At 42.8% G+C, this 26,207-nt stretch overlaps 1 protein-coding gene across 4 annotated transcripts in view; it reads right to left on the reverse strand.

Annotated features, from left to right (window-relative positions):
- Positions 1-26,207, reverse strand: part of CTNNA3 (catenin alpha 3) — a 1,001,628-nt gene that overhangs the window by 365,115 nt on the left and 610,306 nt on the right. For all 4 annotated transcript variants that reach the window (XM_077350757.1, XM_077350756.1, XM_077350758.1 and 1 more), the window contains one exon: positions 3,824-3,916. In XM_077350757.1, coding sequence (XP_077206872.1) covers positions 3,824-3,916 — 93 coding nt within the window. The remainder of the gene's footprint in view (positions 1-3,823; positions 3,917-26,207) is intronic.

Genomic DNA, 26,207 nt, shown 5'->3' on the forward strand with positions numbered 1-26,207 from the left:
AGTGTGCAACTTTATCCAATGGCTGCAGAACAAAACACTTTGGTATTGTAAATTACGTGTCAGGGCAGGATGTTCCGAAGATGAGCAAGTATGCCGCACCAGTATCTTCTGCAAATAAAACTTGGCCACAGCTCTTATTAACCAGCAAAAGAAGCATTGGTGCAGCATAGGTGGATCCTGCCATCGTGCAGCCTGGCAACCACAAGGAAACCATTTTTCCAGCGGATCCAGCCGAAGCAACCAAGCTACTCAACTTCATGTGAAGTCCAGCTCATACTTGCTTACTGGTAACAATGAAAGAGTATAGTGAGCCAAGGAATGTTTTTTTCTTTTAAGGTAAACCGGTTTATCAATTGTTCCAGCAAAAATGTCATATACTGTGTGAGATGTCCTTGTGCTAAACTGTACATTGAATCAAAGTCTGGATCCAAGAACATCAATACAGACTTAGGCATCACATTATGGATGCCCCAATGGTGAGTTACTTCATGGAAGAATGACACATGGCAGAGGATCTGCATTTCTTTGTGATTGAGCAAACTGTACAAGTCAGACAACAAACATTGGACATTAACAGAATTTTAAGACAAAGAGACATTTTTTTAATATATACTCATTGAATATTCTAATACTTAGGGGTTTGAATATCATTTTGGAGCAATCTTGCTTTTTATAAAGCTATACCTTTAAGTGCAAGCCAGGAGTTGTTGAGGTTCAAGTATTCTAGCTTGACATTAGCACAATGGGAGTGGTCTCTTGAGAAAGCTCTCCCATACCTGCAAACTGAAGGTCGGTGTTATATGAGTAGAATTTGAGTACAACTGAGTTGGCAAAATGATTTTTCACGAGTTATATGATTTAAATACTCTAAATATGTTTACTAGTTGGTTTAAGTATTCTTTATGTTTTATTATAGGATATATAGTAAAAAGACGTGATTGTCAGCAATATAGAATAGGAAGAATATTGGAATATTGGAAACTTACAAGGATAATTTTGACAATTATAGGAGGTATGCTTCTTTTAAAATTTGGGTTTATTAATTTATGCATCATGGTGGAATTTACACTGACTGTAACTTTACTGTAATTTTGTGTACTCAGGAAACAACCACTGACAAAAATTCAACATAGAAAATGGCACAAATCTAGAGTCTGTCTTGGTTGCTTCATTTATTATTAAAATACAGATAAGACACATTTTGATGTTTGATTCAATATCTTATTGATGTGTACTGTATAAACAGTATACTGTATACGGATTTTGATATCCTGGGGCAGGTTCTCTTTTTTCTGTTGGCATCCAGGAAATGACAATCTGTTGGGGAATCCCATGGATGCTGGCCTCTATTTGGTTTTTATCATGCGAATCAGCTGGGCTTCCCCCCCCCCTTTGGGGCATGCATCATGGCTAGTCACCCCTCAAGATCAATGAAGAACTTGATCAGCCAGTTGCTCCTGTGGGAGCTGTTGGTGTTCCACAGGGCTCTTCCACCAGGACTATGGTCGAGGCCAGCATGGTAAGGAAGATCTAATGCCCCCCCCCCCAGTGTTAAGAGCATAACACTCGCTCGGCAACCTGGGCTCTCTCCTACCGCTCCTGTATTAATTTTCCTTTTGAGTGGTTAGTGGGATGCAGTCCGCCACGATCTTTGAAATGTTTTTAGGAGTCTGTTGTATATGGAGATATGTCTGGCATGGTTTTAATGGGGTTATAATGGGTTTTTTTAATACAAACTGTAACCCACCCTGAGCCAGTCATGAGAATGGCGGGCAATACGTCCAATTAATTAATTAATTAATTAATTAAAAGTGTTATAGAGTGAGCAACTCATGCAACCTGTGCCACCCCCATTGTTCCTGTCTTGAAACTGAACAGCAATGTGCATAATGTGAATGGCAATACGTGGGGATTGCAAATGTATCATAAATAAGGCATTCAAGGGAGACCCATATCAAGTGCCTGCCATAAGTCAGTTACTGTATATTCTAGCAGGAAGAACAGCCTTTCCTCAAAGCCTACCAGCACCTGAGAGTGGATGAGAAAGTTGCTGGTACCCAAACAATTTTGGTGCAGAGGAGCTTTTGGAGTGAAATGCCTTCCATGTGGAATCTCAGTGACACCTGGAATCTTTCAGTGATTCATGGAAACTTTATTAGTAAGGTTGTGCCTTATTTAAGTGATCTGTTAATTTTGTTCTCCTCTAAGAAGCCATTTGTGAATCAACTCCAAAAGGTTCTGCAGAAGTTTGATCTTTCAAGTATCATGTTTGAAAATGAGAAATGCCAGCTGGGAATTCTCAGCATCACATTCCTGGGATACAAGATTGATGCAGCTGGTATCCACACTATATGAGATGCAGTAAAGCCAATACACAATGATCCTAGACTAAAATACAAGATCTTCAGGAGTTTCTGGGAGTCCTAAATGTTCTCAAATCGGATTTTCTTAAAAGATTCTTAAAAGAAGAACTAGGCAGTTTATAGTTACATTTCAGATAATGGCCTGGCTTTCACCTCTGCAATGTTTGAAGACTTTGCAAATAAAAATCTCAATAGAATTATCACAGTGGCACCATGTGAACCTCAGGAAAACGGGCAAGCAGAGTGAATGGTGCAGACTACAAAGGATACACTGAATATGAAATTTCTGAGGACTGGGCAACCAGGTTGGCAAGCTTCCTGTTGGCCCAGCATATTACATCCTGCTTTTCAACTGGCTCCAGGCCATCTGAGTTGCTTATAGGATGTCATCTTAGGATATACCTAGATCATGTCCACCGTGATATGGCAAGCAACCTGCAGTCTAAAAAAAGTACAGGAGTTGTACTCTGCTATAATATCTAGGAATCATATATGAACCATCTCTCCTCAGGAACCTGTATTGGCTTGGAACAGTAGAAATAATTCAGTCTGTTGCATCTAAAATTGTGGAAGTCACAGGGCCTGTCTCAGATAGAGTGCAGAATGTAGATGGACTATTATGAGGACATCACATGGACCAACCGTACGGTCACACTGACACTCCTAATTCTTCGATGGGGCCTACTAAGGAAGTCAACACTCTAGCATCAGGCTCAGAATTAATTGGAGAAGACCATCCAGAACCTACCTGGAAGTGATGATCTTTTTACTTTTTACTGAGTTACCTGTGGATGATGCTTTCTCTGCTGAGACCTGCCCTAGAGTTACTGTTACTAAAGAGGCCTTCAGCCAAACAGAAGTGGGGGTTTATTGTTGTTCCACTACACAACAGTTCAGTTTCCCCCATTTCCAGATAAACAATTTCAGGTTGCCGGGATAAGAACCCAGAGAATCAGAGCAGACAGCAGTGAGCTAGATGGACCAATGGTCTTACTCAATACAAGGCTACTCCTTATGTTCTGTGGTCATGCCTGCATGAGATCCGTTCTGCTTCTTTTAACCCCGACCGGCTAGTTCCGATTTCTCTGTCTTTGAGCAGGCAAAAGGGATTTCAAGTACACATGAGATAACCATGGCTTTCCACTCTGAGAAATCCCAATCTGTAAGGCAGGGAGAGATAAAGGAGGTGAAGTCCACCGAAATAAGCCCTCCTAACCCTTTTTACTGGGATTAAACTGGACAGATAACACCGAAGGACAAGGCTGCAAGATGCTGTAGAGTTAGAGTTACGTTAGATACTTGTATCAGCCATCACTCTATTCCACTATTTTTGTAAATACAAAGAACGGATTCACTCATTATATAATATTTCCCCCTTTATACATGAACTGCAAAGGGGAAAGCTATACAAAACTGGCAATGATGGCCTGCACATTGCGCCCTTATAAGGCAGCACGTACCTGGGGGCACAACGTCTCCATTTGACTGGCTGCCGTTCGGACGATTTTAATTCCGTCTTCATTTGTCGACAGCGAGCAAGCAAGATTAGCCACCTAGAGGGGGGAAAAGACAAAATTGAAGCCTTTCTCCCCGACAGCCATGCAGTTTCATTATAGAGTTATTTTTGCGACTGAACGGAAGCATTCTCCCCGCGCACGAGGCTTTCGCTGCCCTTCAATTCCAGACAGTGCCCTCCATGTATTTAGAAGGGTGATATGCCAAGATGCCAATCACAAGTAGATGAGACATCTGTGGTCAACAGGAAATTGAGGCTGTCTGCCATTATCAGTTATACGGCTGGATTTATACTTTGCCTAAGGAGAAATATTTATTGCCATTTATTGCTAGACTGACAGAAGGATGTGACCTCAAGAAAACCTGTCGGCTGTTAAGGAATGAGGAGAAATATGTCACAGCTGTTCTCTGCTGAAGCCCCAGAGAAGCAAAGGAGACCCTTTAATTAGTCCCCTAACTTGCTGACATGGCCTGCTTTGATATGTTTTATTTTGATTTTTCCTTTTGTATTGGCATTTTAATCTATTTATTTGGGCACCGTGCTAGGGCTTCTGGTTTAACAAACAAACATTTTGACAGAGAGCCCCAAAACTGGATAGCCCAGGTAAGCTTGATTCTGTCGGATCTCAGGCGCTAAGCAGGGTTGGTTGCAGGGAGGGTGACCTCCAAGGACTGCCCGGTTGGTGATGCAGAATGCAGAGTACCTTTAGTGGCATAATAAAAGATAAAAGAGTAGAACAAGAATAATACGATAAAATCAGATATACAATCCTTCAATGATGTATAAAGCAGTAGGTGCTAGATTACGAGGTGATGTGCGGTTTAGGAGAAGAGTGGGTTCTCAGAGTGGCCTTCCCTTTCCTCTCCCCACCCTGTGAGGGAGGTGAGGCTGAGAGAGCCCTGATATTACTGAAGAAGAAGAGGAAAAGTTGGTTCTTATATGCCACTTTTCTCTACCCGAAGGAGACTCAAAGCGGATTACAATCACCTTCCCTTTCCTCTCCCCACAACAGACACCCTGTGAGGGAGGGGAGGCTGAGAGAGCCCTAATATTACTGCTCAGTCAGAACAGCTTTATCAGTGCTGTGGCAAACCCAAGGTTACCCAGCTAGCTGCATGTGGGGGAATGTGGAATCAAACCCAATTTGCCAGATTAGAAGTCTGCACTCCACCACTACACCAATCTGGCTTTGCAGCTGGGTACACAGAAGCCCGATCCCTTCAGATCTTGGAAGCTAAGCATATTGGCCCTGGCTAGTACTTATGATACAGGGGCAGGCAATGAGAAAGCACTTCTGAATGTCTCCTGCCTGGCAGCCAGACAATCTTAGATTCTCCTGGCTACATTACACACATGGCAGATAATAGAAAAGCCTTTCTCAACTTTTTTTACCATTGAGAAACCCCTGAAGCATTCTTCAGACTTAGAGAAACCCCAAAAGTAGCACAATTGTGAAGGGCCTGTAAAACGGAGCTCTTCTGCCGGGTCTGTGGTTGAGGCCAGGGCATGGAAGATCAGTTGGGCCCCTCCAGGAGAGATTGCATCAGGCCAGTCCATTGCTTTGTGATGGACCACCAGCATTCATAGAATCCCTCCACTGTGCTCCAAGAGTGGACTAATTGTTGTGGTGGTGGGGGGATAGGTTTTTCGCTGCTAGGGTTTGTATTTTAATGGGGGCTATTAACTGTATTTATGTGGGGCTTTATTGTGTTACCCGCCACAATACAGTTTGCTGATAGCAGTAGGTAACAGCTCTATTATTATTATTACTGGATTTAAACCCCATTTTATTCTGCAATAAAATGGGCGCTAGCCGCCCTCCCCAGGGAAGCCTTTGGAGGGTTCCCCCCCATTGGAAATGCCTTCTGATGCCCCGCGGATGGCGATCGCGGGGACTCAGAAGGCTTTTTCCTCCCCCCCCCCCATTGGAAAAGCCTTCTGAGGCTTCCCAATTGGGCCCTCTGCTTGTCAGTCCAGGGGAAGGGGCAATGGGCACCCTTCCTCATCCCGGACAGGATTCGCCCTCAGGGCCCTTACTCTTTTATTTAATCCGCTCCGCAGGAGTGGTTAAAGATGATGATGATTATTATTATTAGGAAGCATAGCTGTGCACATGACATCTGACAACCCTCCATTTCCCACCTCCACCAGGCCCATCATTGGCCATTTTGATAGATGTAGGTCAACAAGACCACATACAGTCATATTGCTAGAATAAATACATTTAAAATATATAAAAAATTAATTAATTCCCACCCATTCAGGAAACTCTTCCAGGACCACCAAGAAACTCCAGGGTTTCACAAAACCCTGGTTGAGAAAGCCTGAGATAATTAAGTAGTATTGACTGAAACACTGGTATTTGTCCTGAGTTTATAACTGACTCTTTAAGTTCTCTAAAGGCAGCCTCTAACCACATTAGACCAGGGATCTTTGCACTCTTCAGTGCTAACTCCCTGTTTGTGTAATGAAATTCTCCTCTCAATAAAAACTCAATAAAAACTTTTGTGCTGAATGGGAGTCTTTACCTACTTCCCAACTTTCTTGCCAACTTTCCCTTAGTTCCCCTTCTGTGTTAAACTGCTCTCAGCTAAGGCTGAAACCAGAGTATCAGTTCTCAGTCTGAAGCGGTATTGTCAATGTGACCTCCGCAGTGCAGTTGCTGCCCCAATCAGCTGAAATGAGTGATTTATCTGTGTTATGCCAATTGCTTGCTAATGGTCAGGGAGGATTGCTTTGGCATTTCTTTCATGAGTGAAGACAAACTATTTCTTTGATACCTGCATGGGGAGGTCTATGACCAACCCCCCCCCCCCCAAAAAAAAAACCCAATCAGAGGAAGACAGAAAAAGGTTGGGTGCTTCACCAGAGCTAGCTGTGATTATTGCCATAGCTAGATTTATGCACAACCTAAGTAAACTATAGGTTAAGAGGGTATAAAAGGCCTCTATATGCAAAAAAAGTTGCTAAAAATTATTAAATTCCTGGGGGGGAGGGTCATGCTATGAGGTCTCTAAATCTGAAATTGTTTAGGACGTCAGTTATGGCTTAAGCAGGTCCTGGATTCAGATTTTGGAGGCTACACTGCAGTTGAGGCTGTTTGGAAATATTGTCAACAAACCGATATTAGAAAGATATCTTCAATCTCTACTTCAATTCATGACAAAGAAAGAGGACTGTTTTAAGAGCCCATTTCTGGAACTTTCTATTGCTGATTCGAGTGTCCTCCCTGGTTTTGTAAAATGAAAAGCAACCCAAGAAGGATGTGGGATGAGGGACTCCCGACCATTTAAAATGAAATATAGTGCATTATAGACTGGAAGAAAGGTGCTCAGAACCTCTGAGCATGCCAAATGTGAGCAATCTTGTGTGCTTTCTTTAATGAGGAGTCAAGTTGGCTGCAAAAGGCCTGGATGTAACATTTGTCCTCTGCGAACGAAAAGAGAAATCAGCATTTCACAGAGTTATAGTCTATTAGTCTGAGGGTTATTTTTAAATATATCACACAGACATTGGGCTTTCTCTGCTGCCTAATCTGAGAGCCTTAAATGTTAGAGCAGGGGTAGTCAAACTGCCGCCCTCCAGATGTCCATGGACTAGAATTTCCAGGAGCCCCTGCCAGCGAATGCTGGCAGGGGCTCCTGGGAATTGTAATCCATGGACATCTGGAGGGCCGCAGTTTGACTACCCCTGTGTTAGAGCATCCGGCTTGAAGAGGACGTACAACCAATGTAGGAACCGCCAGAAAAAACTTTAAGAGACAAGTGCAGTAAACTGAACCATTCCTTTTATTTCCTTTCAACATTTTGCTTTGCCGTAGTTTAGGCACAGTGTGGGCCAAACTGTGGTTCTCCATGCCGGGAGGGGCTCATGGTAATTGTAGTCCATGGACATCTGGAGAGCCACCTCTGTAGATAAGAGCCTTTATCTACAGAAAGTCTTTCAACTGCTCTCAACCAAAATATTTCGCCCCCCCCACACTTATCACAAACTGCTGAGATAATTTACCAGGGAGGGGGAGGAAATGAATGCTAGCAATGCACACTGAACCTGCCAAAATGCAATTAGAGCTTCGGAACATCTTCTGTGCAGATTGCTAGCATCTTTAATTATTGTTACATTTTGAAGGAATAGCTCATGCATAATCATTCCCCTCTATTGCTAATGATCCCATTTGGGATACAATCAAGAGGTAAAGAGCTTAATTACTTGCCCACACTAGATTTAGGTCTTATAAACAGGACAAGAGTTTAGTAGGATGAAGAAATGCATTTGGGCAACTGTAAAGCATCACATGACTCTTGGAATCATATGTAGACCCCTTCCTTCCTTCCTTCCTTCCTTCCTTCCTTCCTTCCTTCCTTCCTTCCTTCCTTTCCCCCATTCGCCTTCCTTCCTTCCTTCCTTCCTTCCTTCCTTCCTTCCTTCCTTCCTTCCTAAATGTATTATTGCCTAATATTGTTATAGCAAATAAAATAACTTTAATAAGAAATCCAGTCAGCACAGGAGGAAATTTCATATTCACCTGAAGATTTCCAAGGAAAAACAAGGTAATATTTAAACCTCTTTAAGACATTTGGCAAACATGTCACAAATTCATAGGCAAACCCTTGTGGCTTGAAATAGGGGCTTCTCCCCTCCTACACACACAGAGACATTCATCAATGTTGTCCTTTTTCACTGACCAGTAACAATTGTGTTCTCTCCTGCTGCTAGTTCCCATGTTTCCGTTCATCTTTAAACCCAAGGGTCCCATAGTGAGGGCAGAAAGTCTTGCCCTCCCTCCGTTTTGGCTTCTGATTATCATCTGAATAAATTTCATTGGTGTCTTCGTGAAGCTGAAACAGCCCTCGCAAAGAACAGCAAAGTGGACTAGGACTATCAGCCACAAAGCAAGGAGGCTTAGATAAAATGCTTTAAACCAACCAACAAACAAAAAGATGTGATCATAAACCTTGGTGATGACACGAAGGAGGAGGAGAAGGAGGAGGAGAAATATGTCACAGATGAAGCTGAGAGAGCCCTGATATTACTGAAGAAGAAGAAGAGTTGGTTCTTATTTGCCACTTTTCTCTACCCAAAGGAGTCTCAAAGCAGCTTACATTCACCTTCCCTTTCCTCTCCTCTCCCCACAACAGACACCCTGTGAGGTGGGTGAGGTTGAGAGAGCCCTGAAATTACTGAAGAAGAAGAGTTGGTTCTTATATGCCACTTTTCTCTACCCAAAGGAGTCTCAAAGTGGCTTACAGTCGCCTTCCCTTTCCTCTCCCGACAACAGATACCCTGTGAGGTAGGTGAGGCTAAAAGAGCCCTGATATTACTGCTCAGTCAGAACAGCTTTATCAGTGCTATGATGAGCCCAAGGTCACCCAGCTGGCTGCACGTGGGGGAGTGTGGAATCAAACCCAGCTCGCCAGATTATAAGTCCGCACTCCTAACCACGACACCATGATGGCTTCTAAGCAAGGGATAACATCTCGGACCATAAAAACACCTAGACACAGTTTCTTAACAACAGAAATATTAACAAAATAATAGGCAAGGGGAAAAATCAGTATTTGGGGAGATTTTTGGTATATTGCACCCCCAAAATATTGTTATTTGCTGATATTCCCAAATACCAATACTAGTATTGGCATTCAGCTTAGGAAATATCCGGGAATACTGAATATTTTCAGTACCATAATATTCTATGTGGCCATTAAAGTCAGTGGCAAATCTAGCCTGAATCTTTTTAGTCGTTTGGTGGTGGGGTGGGTTTGAGGTTGATGCATCAAATTTGCAGTGTACCTGCTGGAGCCCCTCTTCAAAAAGAACCCTCAAGTTTCAAAGAGATTTGAACAAGGAGTCCAATTCTATCAGCATCCAAAATAAACGCCCCCATCTTCCATTGTTTCTAATGGAGGAAAGTGGCTATGCAACAGTACAAGACCATCTCTGCAGTGAAGGGTTTTTTGCAAGCCCAGCCAAACAGAAGAACCAGTGCAATGTGGCCAGGAGAGCCAGTGCCGCCATGAGGGTGACAAAACCAAACAGGTCAGTCAAATGTGTGAAGGGGGTGGGGGGAACTTTTCTGCAAGGACAGCAGAATCAGTGCAATCATTGTACTAGTAGCCAATAGTAGAACTCAGTGCTGTGGCAAATGCCGGCTCAACAAGATTGCAGCACAGAATCCCAATCCCAGTGAGGATTGCACTGGTGCGCATGTCCTTGCAATCCCGTGCTGGGATGGTAATGCAGTACTTGGCATCAGTCAATCTTGTAGTGCAGGCATTTGCCACACTGGTGACACTTGGTTCTGCTTCTGGGAACAAGTAGGTTGATTCTGGTTCTGCTGTCCCTGCAGAAATGCTCCCTCCCGCTCAGTTTAGAGATTCTTGATTGTCGATTTACTCCTGTTGGGTTTGGCACTGCCACAGTGGGTGATACTTCTGCTGGGCACTATTTTTATGTAAAATTAGAAAATCTGAATGATCTATTGATGCAGGCATGGCTGCTGTGCCACCGTAAACAGAGTTATAGTCTTCTGAGTCTATTGACTTCAATCTAGAATGTTGTAACTTTGCTTACACTATCACTGGAAAGACATTAGTGTGTATATGTGGTGGAAAGTAGCGTCAAGTGACAGCTGACTTACCAAGACATATACTGCAGCCTTTCTCAACTTTTTTTTACCACTGGGAAATCCCTGAAATATTCTTCAGGCTTCAAGATCAAACTTCCAGCCTCATAGGCAAAGCTTCAGACTGCATGTCTGCTGCCTTACCACTCTGCGCCACAAGAGGCTCATATCTATATATATATATGTATGTATGTATGTATGTATGTATGTATATGTGTATATGTATATATATGTATATATATATATATGTATATATGTATATGTATATGTATACATATATACATATATATATACACACACACACACACACACACACACACACATATATATATATACATACATACATACATACATACATATATATGTATATGAAAAATGGGGGAAATATATATATATATATATATATATATATATATATATATATATATATATATATATTCCCCCCCCCCCATTTTTCCCCACTTCCAGGGCCATCAAGAAACCCCAGGGTTTCATCAAACCCTGGTTGAGAAAGCCTGCTGTAGATTCTTCAAGGCAAGAAATGAACAGAAGTGATTTCCCATTGCTTGCCTCTGCATAGCTGCCCTTGTCTCCCATCCAAGTACTAAGCAAGGCCAACTTTGGTTTGCGTCCAAGATCGAATAAGATCAGTCTAGCCTGGGCCATTCATTTCAGTGCATACAGAGAGACAGATGGGTATCATTCACTGACAGTCCACACTCCTCAAAAATATACTTCTTAAATTCTCAATAATGTTTTACAGTTTTCCTTTAGGCTAAGCAAAATCTCTGAGCACATATGCTAACAAATTCAGGATAAAAAAACCTGGATATCTCCCCATTCAGACAGGGCTTTATTTGAGCAATGCTATGAAAATATTAGTATGCAAAGTGTTAAGCCTACTTAAATTACCTTGAAGTGCACTAGTATTAAAATATATTAAAGCCCTGAAGCCAATCTGATGGTACCAAAACTTAGACAAAGGAATGCAGTAACGAAGCTTAGATTGATATAGGGGGGGGGGGGACTGAACTCTTGACAGGTAGGTTAGAAGTGCCAGCTTGTACCAAGACAGAATTTTCAACTGGGACATAAATCTTCTCATAGACATCATCCATCATTACCTATGGAAATGCTTTTTGTATGGGAGATATTAAAGAAAAAAATGAAAGCCCAACTGGTAGCTGAACCGAGCAATCCCTTAATAACATTTCTTAAGATTCAGCCTCACTGGATAGGTATTCTTAGACCTGTTTAAGATGGCTTGTGAAATGCAATTTCTGACAGAGAAGAACATCAGAGTTTAGAATAGAATACAAGTTCTATAGACAGATCCACTTACTATTGAAGATAGAAAAAAATCTATTAAAAGAATTGTATATTATTATTTATTGAATTTGTATACCACCCTCCTGAGGCTGGCTCAGGGTGGTGGACATCATAACCAAACCCTACAGAATACCAAAAATATCTCATTAATAAAAAATTATTCACATTAAAATGTGCAATTTGTCATATTCAATAAGAAAACATTTAAAACTGTAGTTAAGTAGCTGCCCAGCCAAATAATTCCATCTTACCCCGGAGGTTCTCCTTTGGACACTTCGGATGGGGAGTTCTCATCAGGGGACAATAGATGGTTTATTATTATTATTTATTTGTTTGTTTATTTATTTTAAACTTATGATCTGTATGACAGATTATACTTAAAGCCATATTAGATGCATGTCAGTTGATATGTCTGTATTTTACCTTTTTTATGGCTAAGTTTGCTTTGTATTTTTATTGCTGTATTTTAATTTATTGTATTGTTGTTACAGTTTGTCTGCTGTATGATGTTGAGGCCTGTGACTATAACAATAATAAATTGCTACTACTAAATGAGTCTTAAAACTATATTGTATGCATGCCAATTGAAATGTCTGCATTCCACTTCTTTTATAGCTAAGTTTACTTTGTATTTTTATTGCTGTATTTTAACTGCATTTTATTGGTGTTAGTTTGTCCATTGTATGGTGTTAAGGCCTGCGACTATAACGCTAATAAATCACTACATCTAAATGAGTCTTAAAACTATATTGCATGTATTATTCGGGCAGTTTTAAGTTGCAAAGGAAATATTCATATCTGTACTCCTTTAGTTTTGGGGGGAAATGATGATAGAAAGTACCTCATTATTGCAACAGTTGCATTTGAGTAATACGTCAGACATGAAGGTTTAATTATACCGATCAATGGAGAAAAACCAATAAATATAGATTTTTAAAAAATCTCACAAAGATTTCTTGTTGAGAACCCAAATAAACATTTGTCACAAAATGAATTTATATTCTGTAAATGACATGGCCACCTAATTAGCACTAGTCAATTAAAATGATGTTCCATTCTCGATAATCTGATTTCATAAGATGTATACATTTTGACAGCTTGGTGTAATGCTTAAGAAAAGTAGCCTCTAATCTGGAGAACTGGGTTTGATTCTGTACTCCTCCACAAGCAGCCAGCTTGGAGACCTTGGGACATTCACGGTACTCTCAGAGTTCTCTCAGCCTCACCTACCTCACCGGGTGTCTATTGTGGGGAGAAGAAGAGATGGTGATTGTAAACAAAAATCTCTTTTTTCCCCTATCTCTTTGATAGCTCAAGAACCTGGCAGCAGACAGAATGCCTTATCCCCATTTTTAAGTCATGAGACTGTTCTCACGGGTCACTCCTGTTAAAAATTGAACACCTTCTTCTTCTTTTTAAAATACCAGCAACTCATAATAAGGCTGGTAATGCTAAAATTATCTCACTGAATCATCTCACTATTGTAAGTGGGAGTGGCGGGCTAAAAATCAAATAAACATAAACATAAACCAGGGATTCACAAATGGATGTGTGGACTCTCTGCACTGAAAAAAGGATGGGTAGTATCAGATACCCATCAACTTTCTAAATCAATACATGTCATGGCAGAAATAGCAGTTTATGGAAGTAGCTATAGGAAGCATGTTATTATCCTTGCTGACACTAAATTGATAGGCAATACATTCATCAATATAACACCAAAAGTTCCAGCTCCAGATGTGCATGGAAATGCTCCAACTAGAAAAAATGTGTGGGCTTCTCTTCCTCCCAGGGAAAAACATGCAAATTAGTCCTGCACCCAGGTGCACATTACACCATTTTTGTAAGACTGCCGCAATGCCATATAGATAATGTCCAAGCTCCCTCTCCCACAGCTCCATCATACCAAGCAAATACTTTCCATGTGGCTCTAAAGCGACCAGCTTGAACCTGTAATGTTTAATCAATGGAGGGATTGGTAAACTACCTATGGCTAGGGATTGGAGGAACATGAAGTGCATCAAGAGTTCCTTCCCGCACACTGCGTACAGTTCCTGTTCAAATGCCCATTGGCTATTGCACATTGGTTCACAACCTTCAGTAGAAAGAGAAGGAGGAGAAGAAGAAGAAGAAGAAGAAAGAAGAAGAAGAAGAAGAAGAAGAAGAAGAAGAAGAAGAAGAAGAAGAAGAAGAAGAAGAAGAAGAAAAGTTTGTTCTTATATGCCGCTTTTCTCTACCCAATGGAGTCTCAAAGTGGCTTATAGTTGCCTTCCCTTTCCTCTCCCCACCACAGACACCCTGTGAGGGAGGTTAGGCTGAGAGAGCCCTTAGATTATTGAAGAAGAAGAGTTGGTTCTTATATGCCACTTTTCTTTACCCAAAGAAGTCTCCTTTGGGCAGAGATAAGCAGCATATATGAACCAACACTTCTTCTCAAAGCAGCTTACAATCGCCTTCCCCTTCCTCTCCCCATAACAGACACCTTGTGCGGTGGGTGAGGCTGAGAGAGCCCTGATATTACTGCTTGGTCAGAACAGCTTTATCACTGCTGTGGCAGGCCCAAGATCTCCCAGCTGGTTGCTTGTGGGGGAGAGGGGAATCAAACCCGGCTCACTAGATTAGAAGTATGTGCTCCAAACCACTGCACCAAGCTAGCTCTGTAGAAAACTCCTCCCCCATCCAAGAGGCTAGGAAGTGGACTTTCTCCTGTTTTTTTTTTTTTTTTTCAAATTTCAGCAAAGCGACCACAATGGAAAAATTTGCAACCAGTTCCAATTCATGAAAAGGACAAACATTAGCAGCAATCCTATTTCTCACCCAATTTTCTTTTCTCCCCAACTTTCTTCTGCAATTGGAACCTCTTGCTGCATTGTGATTCTCACAAATTAAATCTTGCTGAAAGCAAGTGAAATTCTCTTGAGACCCATGATAGCTGAGGTGAGTTTTATTCTTCCATCTTTCAATGTGACTGCCAAAGCAAGATAATGGTATTTCATGGATTTCTTGGGGGCTGGGGTGGTGGTAGTGGATTTACTTAACTGATAAATTTAAGTAGCTCAGTTTAGGAGGCAAAGGTAGGAAAAGGTGACAAAGCCATTACAGTCAGAGAGTAGTTCTTCTTGAGCTATTCAACCCTCACTTTGACAGTTCTTGGCAATGAAAATTGCCTTCTCTTGAATCCACTTTTCCCAAGAAACAGCTGTCACTGCGGTCTAAGTATTATTTGTTTACAAGGGTCATCTATGTCTGTGACAATTTACAAAAGAACATAGGTCATTGTTGTGTAGTGGTTTGCCAGAACTACCACTACTGAGCACCAATGGAGGGGGGGAAAGGGACAGACCAGAACCAATGGGATGAAATTAATACAAAAGGAATTCTGTCTAAACATCAGGAAGAAGTTCCTGACAGTTAGAGCAGTTTCTCAGTGGAACAGGCTTCCTCAGGAGGTGGTGGGTTCTCCATATTTGGAAATTTTAAAACAGAGGCTAGATAGCCATCTGACAGAGAGGCTGATTCTGTGAAGGCAAAGGGGTGGCAGGTTACAGTAGATGAGCGATAGGGGTGTGGGTGTCCTGCATAGTGCAGGGGGATGGACTAGATGACCTTGGAGGTACCTTCCAACTCTATTATTCTATGATTCTGTGGTGCCTTTAGCAGAAGGAGCCAGGACACCATAGCTATTGCTGCAGCATTGTGCAGGCGCATAGCTACTGAGAGCACAGCAGAGGCTGGCACCAGCATGTGAGGACATCATCTGCACCTTGGCTGGCTTAATCTGGTTTGGGAAATCCCTGTATATACTGAGAGTGGAGCCTGGGGAAGCCAAGATTTAGAGAAGGGGGGGTGGACCTCAGTGGGGCATAAAGCCATGCAGTCTACTCTCTGATGGAGCCATTTTATCTGGAGTAACTGATCTCTGTAGGCTGGAGATGAGTTGTAATTCCAAACCTCTAGACCCCACCTGATGGGCAGCAACCCTATGTGCACCCATACCTGGTTCTTCTAAACCACATTAGCTGTGCATTTGAATGGTGCTGTAGGACCAACAGTGCTGTCAACGGTCATTGGTCCTGGCATGGGTCCAAAAGATTACATTACTTACCGGCACTGCATTCTGTTATACACCCAATAGCTTTCAACCTACAGATACCCCAGTGTCTCAGTTGCTGCCTCCAGATGCCCTCCAATAAAGGCTCCCACCCTTAAGTAGTGCTAGCTAGAGTCCTCACATTGAGGACCCCTGAGGGACTACATGGATCACTACACCACCTTCAGGGCTCTGCCAATTCCAGCTGGCTGGTGGTCCCTGGTCCTTGATGGACTCAAACTGGGCCTGGGCCTTTTTGGTCCTGCCTCAGCTTGGTGGAAGTCCTCTGACCCCTTCAGAAGCTTTCACAGTTCCAAAGGACCTGAAAAATGGAGTTCTTCCACCAGGCATTCAGTTGGGGTCAATGATTTATAGGACAACATTGAACTGGCCTCTTCCCACAAGACCCAAAAGAGCCCTCCCCCTGGAATAAAAGGAATAAATGATACACAATCAACATTAGTAAGTAAACTTACACTAGTATTCTCAGAATCCTGTGTACTTTATAATTTTAATTATTTTAATAATGCTTAATGTTTAATGTATTTCATACGTTGTAAACCACCCCAAGCTGGTATCTCGGAGAGGCAGTTATAGAAATCCAAGAAGAAAAAGGAAGGAAGGAAGGAAGGAAGGAAGGAAGGAAGGAAGGAAGGAAGGAAGGAAGGAAGGAAGGAAGGAAGGAAGGAAGGAAGGAAGGAAGGAAGGAAGGAAGGAAGGAACAAGTTTTAGCTGAAGCAGCAACTAGGATTGAGAAAACTTTGACAACTTTTTGGCTTGATTCAAATATGCCCATGCCAATTTATACCCCCCCCCCCCCCGATAAATGTGTTTTTTTTTTCATCAGGTTCCCCCCATGATGCATTTTCCCATTAAAATTAACAGATCTTTTAATATTACTTTGCTTATAAAGGATACATTATATACAACAGAGGGAGGAGAAAAGAGAATAAACACTCTGTGCAATTAGGCTTACCTTGTAAAATTATACCAAAGGCTTGATAGAACAGGTGGGTTTTGACAGGGCACCTGCATTGTACTTGGGGTTCTGGGAGGAGGTTCCAGGCACAAAGGATAGCGAAGGAGCAAGGATGGGAATGGACAAATGACCTTCAGACAGCTGCACATATTTTTGTGCAGACTGCCCTTTGCAACCACGGGGGGGGGGGGAATTACCATAGGCAAACAATGCAGCAAGACTGACCATAAGGGAGATTTGCATCATGTGAACCCAAGTTTTCTTTTTTGCACATTGGTCCTAGGAAATGAGTGCCAGTCAACACGAAATGCAGTCAAAGACAACAACAACAACAGAGAGGTGAGTACCGAGGAGCATCATGGTGCCCCCTACATCCAAAAAATGCATTCAAAGATCTCTGGCTGACATGGGCATGTGCCAGAAGCAACAATGAGCAACTTCAGGTGTTACATGTAACTCTTACCCACCATCTGCACAGGCCCATCTGCAGTCAGGTGGGGCCTTGTTTGTAACATCTAGATCGTTAAGTTGCACAGGTTGCCTTTGTATCAACAGCCTGCATCAAACACAAGTCCCACTCTGGATGGTGCACAAAGGTCACCAGCAGGCTGCAGAGCTGGGCACGCAACTAATGGCTTGATGGCACTTGTTTGGAACATCTGCCCCACTCACAGTTACGGATTCTCTAGGGCAAGGGTAGTCAAACTGCGGCCCTCCAGATGTCCATGGACTACAATTCCCAGAAGCCCCTGACAGCATTTGCTGGCAGGGGCTTCTGGGAATTGTAGTCCATGGACATCTGGAGGGCTGCAGTTTGACTACCCCTGCTCTAGGGGATCAAGGGGGAGCTACAAAACCTGACGATGACAGAACATTTGGCTGTGCCACACAGTGCAGCAAAGATCTCACCGAGTTGCAATGGGAATGTAACAGTCACCACGAGCCTGCAGTGTATTTGACAAGACTGACAGAGCAGATGTCTCTGAACGTATTGTTTTCTTCCCAGTTCATCAGAGGTCAAGCAAAAATATGATGTAAGGCTAATAATCCTAAATTGAATAAGTGCAAGACACATTTCTTGGCAGTGCTGAGACCAATGATTGGGATGATTAACATGCAAGACATGACATGCAAGAATTCTTGGGTTTGCCCATGAGAAATGCAAAATTACAAAAACAGCCCTTGCTCTAACAGAATAGGAATGCCCCCGCCAATAATAAGAAAACCACAGTGAAATTTTATCGTTAAGTTGATTGACCATCTAACATCATGCAGATCGCTGTATTAATAATGCGTGAACAAAATATTGGAGAAATAGTCCTGATCAATATATTACAAGGAACCTTTATGTTTGTAGGCATGCATGTATGTTATTCATAGTCCACATCTCTCACTGGGACTCAAGGCGAGTTACACAGAGTCAGTACAATCAATAAGATAGGACACTCAGTAAACAATGGAATCAGAATGGAGTTGTAGAAACAATCAGAATTCTGGAAAAAAAAACATTATGGAAGCAAAGCATAAGTGTTAACATGTTGGCTGGGTATAAAGTTCCTCCAGAGAAATAGAGCTGCAGAGTAACAGAGTATTTTGAAAGTATGCAGTTATTAGTTACCTTTGTGAATGAGTCACAGATCCAGACTCATAGCTCTTTGACATTTAAAAGAGACATAATCTTTACTGAAAAGATTATAAATGAAAATATATCATATTGATCTGCTTCAATCTCCTTACTGAAGCAGAGTACAAAAGCTTAAAAGATAGTTACAAAGAAAACACATTGCAAGCCTCTTGTGACTAGGCTGAAGACAAACTACATGCCTACACATCAACAGCGAGCCTTAATGGAGGACACTGCTCCTTAATTTAGCAAAGGCACACACCGATCTACTCTTCCAGAAAAAAGAGGAAGTGGATAGGAACCCACTTTGAATAAAGGAATCCCCAGGACATGTGCTCGGGGTTTGTCCATTGCAACCTCACCTGTGGTCATTTTATGTACTAGTACAGCTCAGCTGCTCAAACAGCTTAACAACAGCCCTTCAAGGCCAACCACCAAATTACTAGCTGATTGTAATTCCAACATAACATGACAAATTAAATTAGGCCACATGATAAACTTCTCTATATCATTCCAATTGCAGTATATGTGCTGCCAAAACGAGCACTAAATAAATGCAATAGTACACAATCAAAGCCACCAACAGCAAACTATTCCTAGAGGTACAGACCACAGACCCCATTAATTTATCCAAGTAACTTTGTGAAGACTTGTACATAGAACTGCCTTATTCCCTACATGAAAAAGCCCTCTTGAACAATTCAGTTTTGCAGTCTACGGAAAGTCAAGAGAGTGGAAGTCTTCCTGACCTCCTCAGGCAGACAGTTCCACAAGATAGGGGCCACTATGAAGAATAAGGTGACCAGATTTTAACATTGGTAAAGTGGGACAACATTGACCGGGGGGGGGTCTTGATTAAAAATGTGGTCTATATGGAGCAACAAAAAGTTTCATAGAGCGCATAGAATGCAAAAATAGTGTTCGAATATATACTTTTTAATTTCAACATAAGTACAATTTGCCAGGTACCCCCAGATGTCTCTCCAAAAGTGGGACAATCTGGTCACCTTAATGAAGAAGGCATTTATTCAAGCAGTTTTTGATATGGTCACTTTGCAGGAAACCTAGTTCAGATGAGTGAAGCCATCACAGCAGCACATAGAATCTAAAGCTACAAACTCACCTACCTGGCCCATGTGTAAACTCAACCTAACCCTAAACTGAGAATTTAACCCAATATAAATCCCCATTTTATAACATTATTTACATGTAAAACACTGTAAAATATTTATACATATCAAGAACTTTCCTAATCATGTCACAATGTCTTCCTCAGCCCTAAGGCACCCACTAAGCCTACAAACTCATCAACCAGACCCATGCATAAACTAACCCTAATCAGATAATTTACACCAATCCAAATCCCCAGTTAATTACATTATTATTTACATGTAAAACACTGTCAAAAATATCTATACATTACAAGACCTTTCCTAACAATGTCACAATGTCTTCTCAGCCCTAATGATCCCACTAAAGCTACAAACTCAACCATCCAACCCAGGAGTAAGCAAACCCTAACCCTAACCTGATAATTTACACCACTACAAATCCCCATTATATTACATTATTATTTCATGTAAAGCACTGTTAAAAATATCTATACGTCCCAAGATGTTTCCTATGTCACAATTTCTTCCTTAGCCCTAAGATACTCGATAAACCTACAAACTCACCATAAGCGTAAGCTAACCATAAGCGTAAACTAACTCTAACCCTAACCTGAGAGATTACCCCAATATGAATCCCCATTTAATTACATTATCATTACATGTAAAACAGTGTGAAAAATATTTATACATCCCATGACCTTTCCTAACCATGTCACAATTTCTTCTACATCCCTAAAGCACGCACTAAACCTACAAACTCATCAACCAGACGCACGAGTAAGCTAACCCTAACCCTAACCCTAACCCTAACCTGAGAATTTACCCCAATATAAAACCCCATTAAATAACATCATTACTTACATGCAGAATACTGTCAAAAATATTTATACAACCCAAGACCTTTCTTAACCATGTCACAAAGTCTTCCTCAGTCAAATGCTTCACTAAAACATCAAACTCACCAACCCTACCCATGAATAAACTAATCCTAACCTGAGAATTTACTCCAATATAAATCCCCATTTTATGACATTATTATTTACATGTAAAACACTGTCAAAAATATTTATACATTCCAAGACCTTTCCTAACCTCCCACGATGTCTTCCTCAGGCCTAATGCTCTCACTATAGCAGTGGTTCTCAGCCTGAAGGTCGGGACCCCTTTGGGGGTTGAACAATCCTTTTACCGCGTTGCGGCAGGGCAAGCAGCTTGGTTGAGGGGGCGCCATCTTCACAACAGTCTTGTGGGGTAAATCCTGTCCATCTGTCTGGAGCAGCGGAAAAGATTGAGATTGTCATGGTGGAACAAGAGGCAGAATTGAACTATGAAACCCCCGGGGAAAAAAAACAATTTATATACAATCCATTGGCCAGTTTCAGTTTAATTTCTGTGAAAGAACCCTTGCATAATTTTATGGTTGGGGGTCACCACAAGATGAAGAACTGCATTAAAAGGTCGTGGCTAGGGTTATGCATGCTGTGTTCGAGTTGGCAGTTCCAGCCTGACGCGGCTTCCACTGCGCCATTGGGGGGGGGGGGAGGCATGGACGCCGGTGCACAACTCGGTGCGCACACACACAGGTGTGGAGCTCTGCATTTGCGTTTGTGCGTCGACTGATGCACCGGTGCCTGCGGCTCCCCCCCCCCCCGGCGTAGTGCTGGCTGCATTGGCCTGGAATAGCCAATTTGGACACCACCACGCACAACCCTAGTTGTGGCATTAGGAAGGTTGAGAACCACTGGTATAGATAAAGTGCCAGGCTTACAGATCTGAGTGTCCAAGGGATTAATATGGGGTAGACCAGGGGTAGTCAAACTGCGGCCCTCCAGATGTCCATGGACCACAATTCCCAGAAACCCCTGCCAGCAAAAGCCGGCAGGGGCTTCTGGGAATTGTGGTCCATGGACATCTGGAGGGCCGCAGTTTGACTACCCCTGTGGTAGACAATACTTTAGATTGCAACTGGTGACTAATGGCCAGCCAGTGAAGTGGCTATAGAATGATAATCATCCACATGTTCAATCTAGCTAGGTCCTGCTGTTGGTTTGTGGCGTAAACCTCCCGGGACGCACCTCCTCAGCAGTTTTCAAAATCAGCTCAAGGCACCACGTTTGAATGAGCAAGTCCATGGAGTCACCTCCCACGAGAGAAGCAACCAATTTATTTCATTTTAGGATATTACAATATTATTATGTTTCTTGATCTGAGTATAGATAGAGATGAAAACAAATAGCTTTTATGCACATTACAGGGAATATGACAACAGTCTCCACCGCCATCATCTCTGTGTTATCTTAACCATGCGTTCAAGGGGCTCTTTTTGCTCTGTTGATATTAAGCCTTGCGCTGGTATCAAAAAAGATGATCAAAAAAGATAAGAATCTATGATAAAAGCCCAAACTAATGCAAAGACAACGACTCAGACAAATGACTTCCCAGCCACTCATCAATATGTTATTTTAACCACATAGTCACTGACTGTTTGTTTCGGTCTCAGTGAATCAGTGATATCAACCATTCCCTTTGGATGTACAGTTGCATGATAAGCATTTGCGGATCTGCACAGATGCTCCTAGCCAGTATGATGTAGTGGTTAGGAGTGCGGACTTCTAATCTGGCATGCCGGGTTCGATTCTGCGTTCCCCCACATGCAGCCAGCTGGGTGACCTTGGGCTCGCCACGCCACTGATAAATCTGTTCTGACCGAGCAGTGATATCAGGGCTCTCTCAGCCTCACCCACCTCACAGGGTGTCTGTTGTGGGGAGAGGAAAGGGAAGGCGACTGTAAGCCGCTTTGAGCCTCCTTCGGGTAGGGAAAAGCGGCATATAAGAACCAACTCTTCTTCTTCTTCCTATTGGGGGGTGACCTCACGTTGGCAGCTCTTGAGTGCCTCCCCCACCCCCTTCCACAACTCAGTAGGACAGTGGAAGGGAAATTCTAGGGAAATTGCTGGTGCTCCAATGACGTGATGTCACTTCCAAGGCCAGAAATCACGTTCTGCCATCAGAGCAACGGTGATTGGAACGGCCCTCAGACAGAACAGGATTCTGCTTCCCCAGACAAAATTTTGCCAACCCAAAATTGCACTGAGTTGCAGCTGACTGATGGCATCTCCAGGAAGGTGCTTCCAAGCAGAAGCCGTTTTGCCCTGCAGAACATTTCCCGGCAGTCTTCTATCCGAGGACTGATCCTTCTCAGCTTCTGAGATCTGATGAGATCAGGCTCTTCCATGCCGCCTGCTCTCCCATTGCCCAAATACACTGTATTAAAGCTCTTCCACCACAATGTCAGTACAAGCACCCTGTCTTTCACTAAACAAAGCCCCCTCCCTTTCCCCAGCCTTTAATATGCCACCGGCCTGTTTTACTCTTATCCGTCATCAGCAAACAAAACCATCGCTCCAGCGAATGGCTCAAGGCAATGCTGGCTCTCCACGCAGAGGCAGAGGCAGGGGACCCCCCAATCATGCTTGGGATTCGCTGCTTTAGTTAGCATAATAGCTAATCTATTCCATCCCGAGCTTCTGCCAAACGTCAAAAGCATATTTACCAGACAAGCCGCTTACTTTCTTGCTAAAGCCACTCAGAGGACACGCTTGATCCCTACAAATCGCGCCGAGCTTGATAAGAAGGGACAGCCGCACGTCGGAAACAAGATGAGCCTTAGAAGGCAGGAGGGAGCGTGTGGCCAAACTGCAGCAGGCTGCCTCATTACTCCGGAGAGGAAAACGGTTTAACATATAACACCAGGGGACATAAACTTGCAACCAGCGCATCCCTCGTTGTTTGAAGTTAGTTTGCGAGAAAGCAACCACAAACCGAAAGACGCTACGTTTTGACAGCTTCCAGTACGGAGCGCAAAAGAAGAATATGGTGGGCATTTGTTAGATGCTGTTGCGATTTCATCAGGGGGCAGGAGCACTGGACCATCACAGAAGAAGAGGACAAAGAAGATGATGAAGAGGACATTTCTCTACCAGGAGTCTCCAAGGGGCTTACAATCACCTTCCTCTCCCCACAACAGACACCCTGTGAGGTGGGTGGGGCTGAGAGAGCCTTGATGTTACTGCTCAGGGAGAACAGGGCTATGACAAGCACATAGTCGCCCAGCTGGCTGTATATGGAGAAATGGGCAATCAAACCCAGTTTACCAGATAAGAAGCTGTTGCTGTTAACCACTACACCAAGCAGGATCCCAACACCAGGCTTCCCATTATGTCCACCCCATCATCAGCTGCCCTGACCACATTTTATATACTCAACTCAAAAATGCTGTCCTCAGGTCCCTCCTTAGGTTCCTGGAGCATGTCCATTGGGCCCCCACATGGAGGACACAGCACTGCCTGGAACTTCTCTCTGTTGCTTGGTCCTCTTCCATTCACGTTTCTGCACACACTTTACTTGGTTAGGCGTGTGGACTTCTAATCTGACAAGCTGGGTTTGATTTCCCATTCCTCCCCCACATGCAGCCAGCTGGGTGACCTTGGGTTCGCCACAGCACTGAGAAAGCTGTTCTGACCGAGCAGCGATATCAGGGCTCTCTCAGCCTCACCCAACTCACAGGGTGTCTGTTGTGGGGAGAGGAAAGGGAAGGCGACTGTAAGCCGCTTTGAGACTCCTTCGGGTAGGGAAAAGCCGCATATAAGAACCAACTCTTCTTTTCCTACTTTGGAATGTAACTGGATTGTACTTGATAGAGCTTAATTTGATCTAAGTTTTTGTTCTCTGCACAGTTTCCATTCCTCAGATTGGAGACCCAGAGTATGAACTCTGCCACACAGTGAAATCAATCCGGTTTCTTTGTTGGTGGGATGTACCATCCATTTTTGCGCAAAGTTCCCTATTGGTTGATTGACAACAGTCAGATGGAGCTGGGGTTGTATTAGCGAGGAGAATTAGAAGCCCTTCTTGGTGTAGTGGTTAAGAGCGGCATCCTCTGATCTGGAGAGCCTGGTTTGATGCCGCACTCCACCACGTGTAGCCAGCTGAGTAACCTTGGGCCAGTCACAGTTCTCTAAGAGCTCTTTCAATCTCTGCACACACTGGATATGCACTTTCAGTGTGCTTCTGCAGCTGGGCTTTCCATGCAAAACTGGAAAACCTTCTTCCCAAATTTATTAAAGGTGCATTATCTAATGTGGGTGGATCGGTTAAGTGGAAAAGCTGGCTGGATCCAACCCATGGTCTCTGCAGTAGACTATGAGCATCTCAGCCTGGGGAAAAAAAATAGAACAGCTCACCTATTCACTTCCATCAGCTCGGGATACAGATCACATGCCATGTACTATCTGTGAAACCTGCACAGTGTGGGGGTCTGATAAATATAGCCGTCTCGCTTTCTCGTGTTTTTCCTCGTCCAGGTTTACTTTCATTAAGCTGACAATCACGGCTTCGCTGGGTTGACAACCTGATTCATATATATGATGAGAGAGCGGAACGTGTTTCCTACATGTGTTTCCAACCTTATCATTTCAAGTTGAGAGCCAATTGAGGTGTGATGTCCTACGCACAATTTCTATAGAAATGGGATGGAGGGGGGGGGGAGATGATATATCGTGGAAGAAAAAATCGTGCCTCCAATGTATCTTTTAGACCAGGGGTAGTCAAACTGCGGCCCTCCAGATGTCCGCAGGAGGGCCGCAGCTTGACTACCCCTGTTTTAGACATTAGTTTGCTCTGCTTTAGAATGTAGATGGGCTGCTTGAAAAATCTACACAAATAATGGTACAGGTTGGCATAACAAAAGACACCAGAATTTCCCTGAATAAAAGGAGAGGGACTAATGCTTGTGCTTCATTTTCAATATTCTGCCACAATATCACTGCACATGTCAACAACTTTGAATGATTTATTTAAAGTACACCACTCATGATCTTCCTGATATGTGCAGTTACTGTTTTGTGACAGCAAGGTAATGTGTACATTTTCCAGCTTTGCTTTGTATGAATGGAACAGTAGATTTTGTAGGATATATGTTTGCATATATCAAAGTCATATGTGCATGGGAAATTACCTTTGCTGCCTTATTCACATGAAATGGTAACTATCCAGATGCATTTTTAAAATCAGAGTCCAGTAGCACCTTTAAGACTAACAAAGATTTATTCAGGGCGTTAGCTTTCGAGTGCAAGCACTCGTTGTCAGACTATGAACTCCTTATGACAGGGAATATATAGCAAAAATTAATTCTGTTACTTTAGTAGACTGTATCACATAACCAAATATAGCCAATGACAATTCTTTGGCAAAACAGCCAATCAATCCCCTGGAATTCAGTTGTAGTTCACAAAAACACAAGGAGAAAGAAAGCTGCCTGTGTCAGTGATCAAAGGTTCTCACCTCACCATATGCTACTTGCCTCATCTGTCTCCATACAACTGTGGAAGATTCCTACAAGGGAATTGCTGGTAACTATCTTATCCCAAGGCCAGAGAGTAAAATTCAAAATTCCATTACATTGCCATTACCTTACAGCCACATTATCACAAATAAAATAAATTGTGAGTATTATAGATACACGAGTTGAACAAAGTTAGCATGAATAGTGAGATAAAAAAGCCTATGTCCCT

The sequence above is a fragment of the Paroedura picta genome, chromosome 8 (genome assembly GCF_049243985.1).
Source record: "Paroedura picta isolate Pp20150507F chromosome 8, Ppicta_v3.0, whole genome shotgun sequence".
In the NCBI taxonomy this organism is placed as follows: domain Eukaryota; kingdom Metazoa; phylum Chordata; class Lepidosauria; order Squamata; family Gekkonidae; genus Paroedura; species Paroedura picta.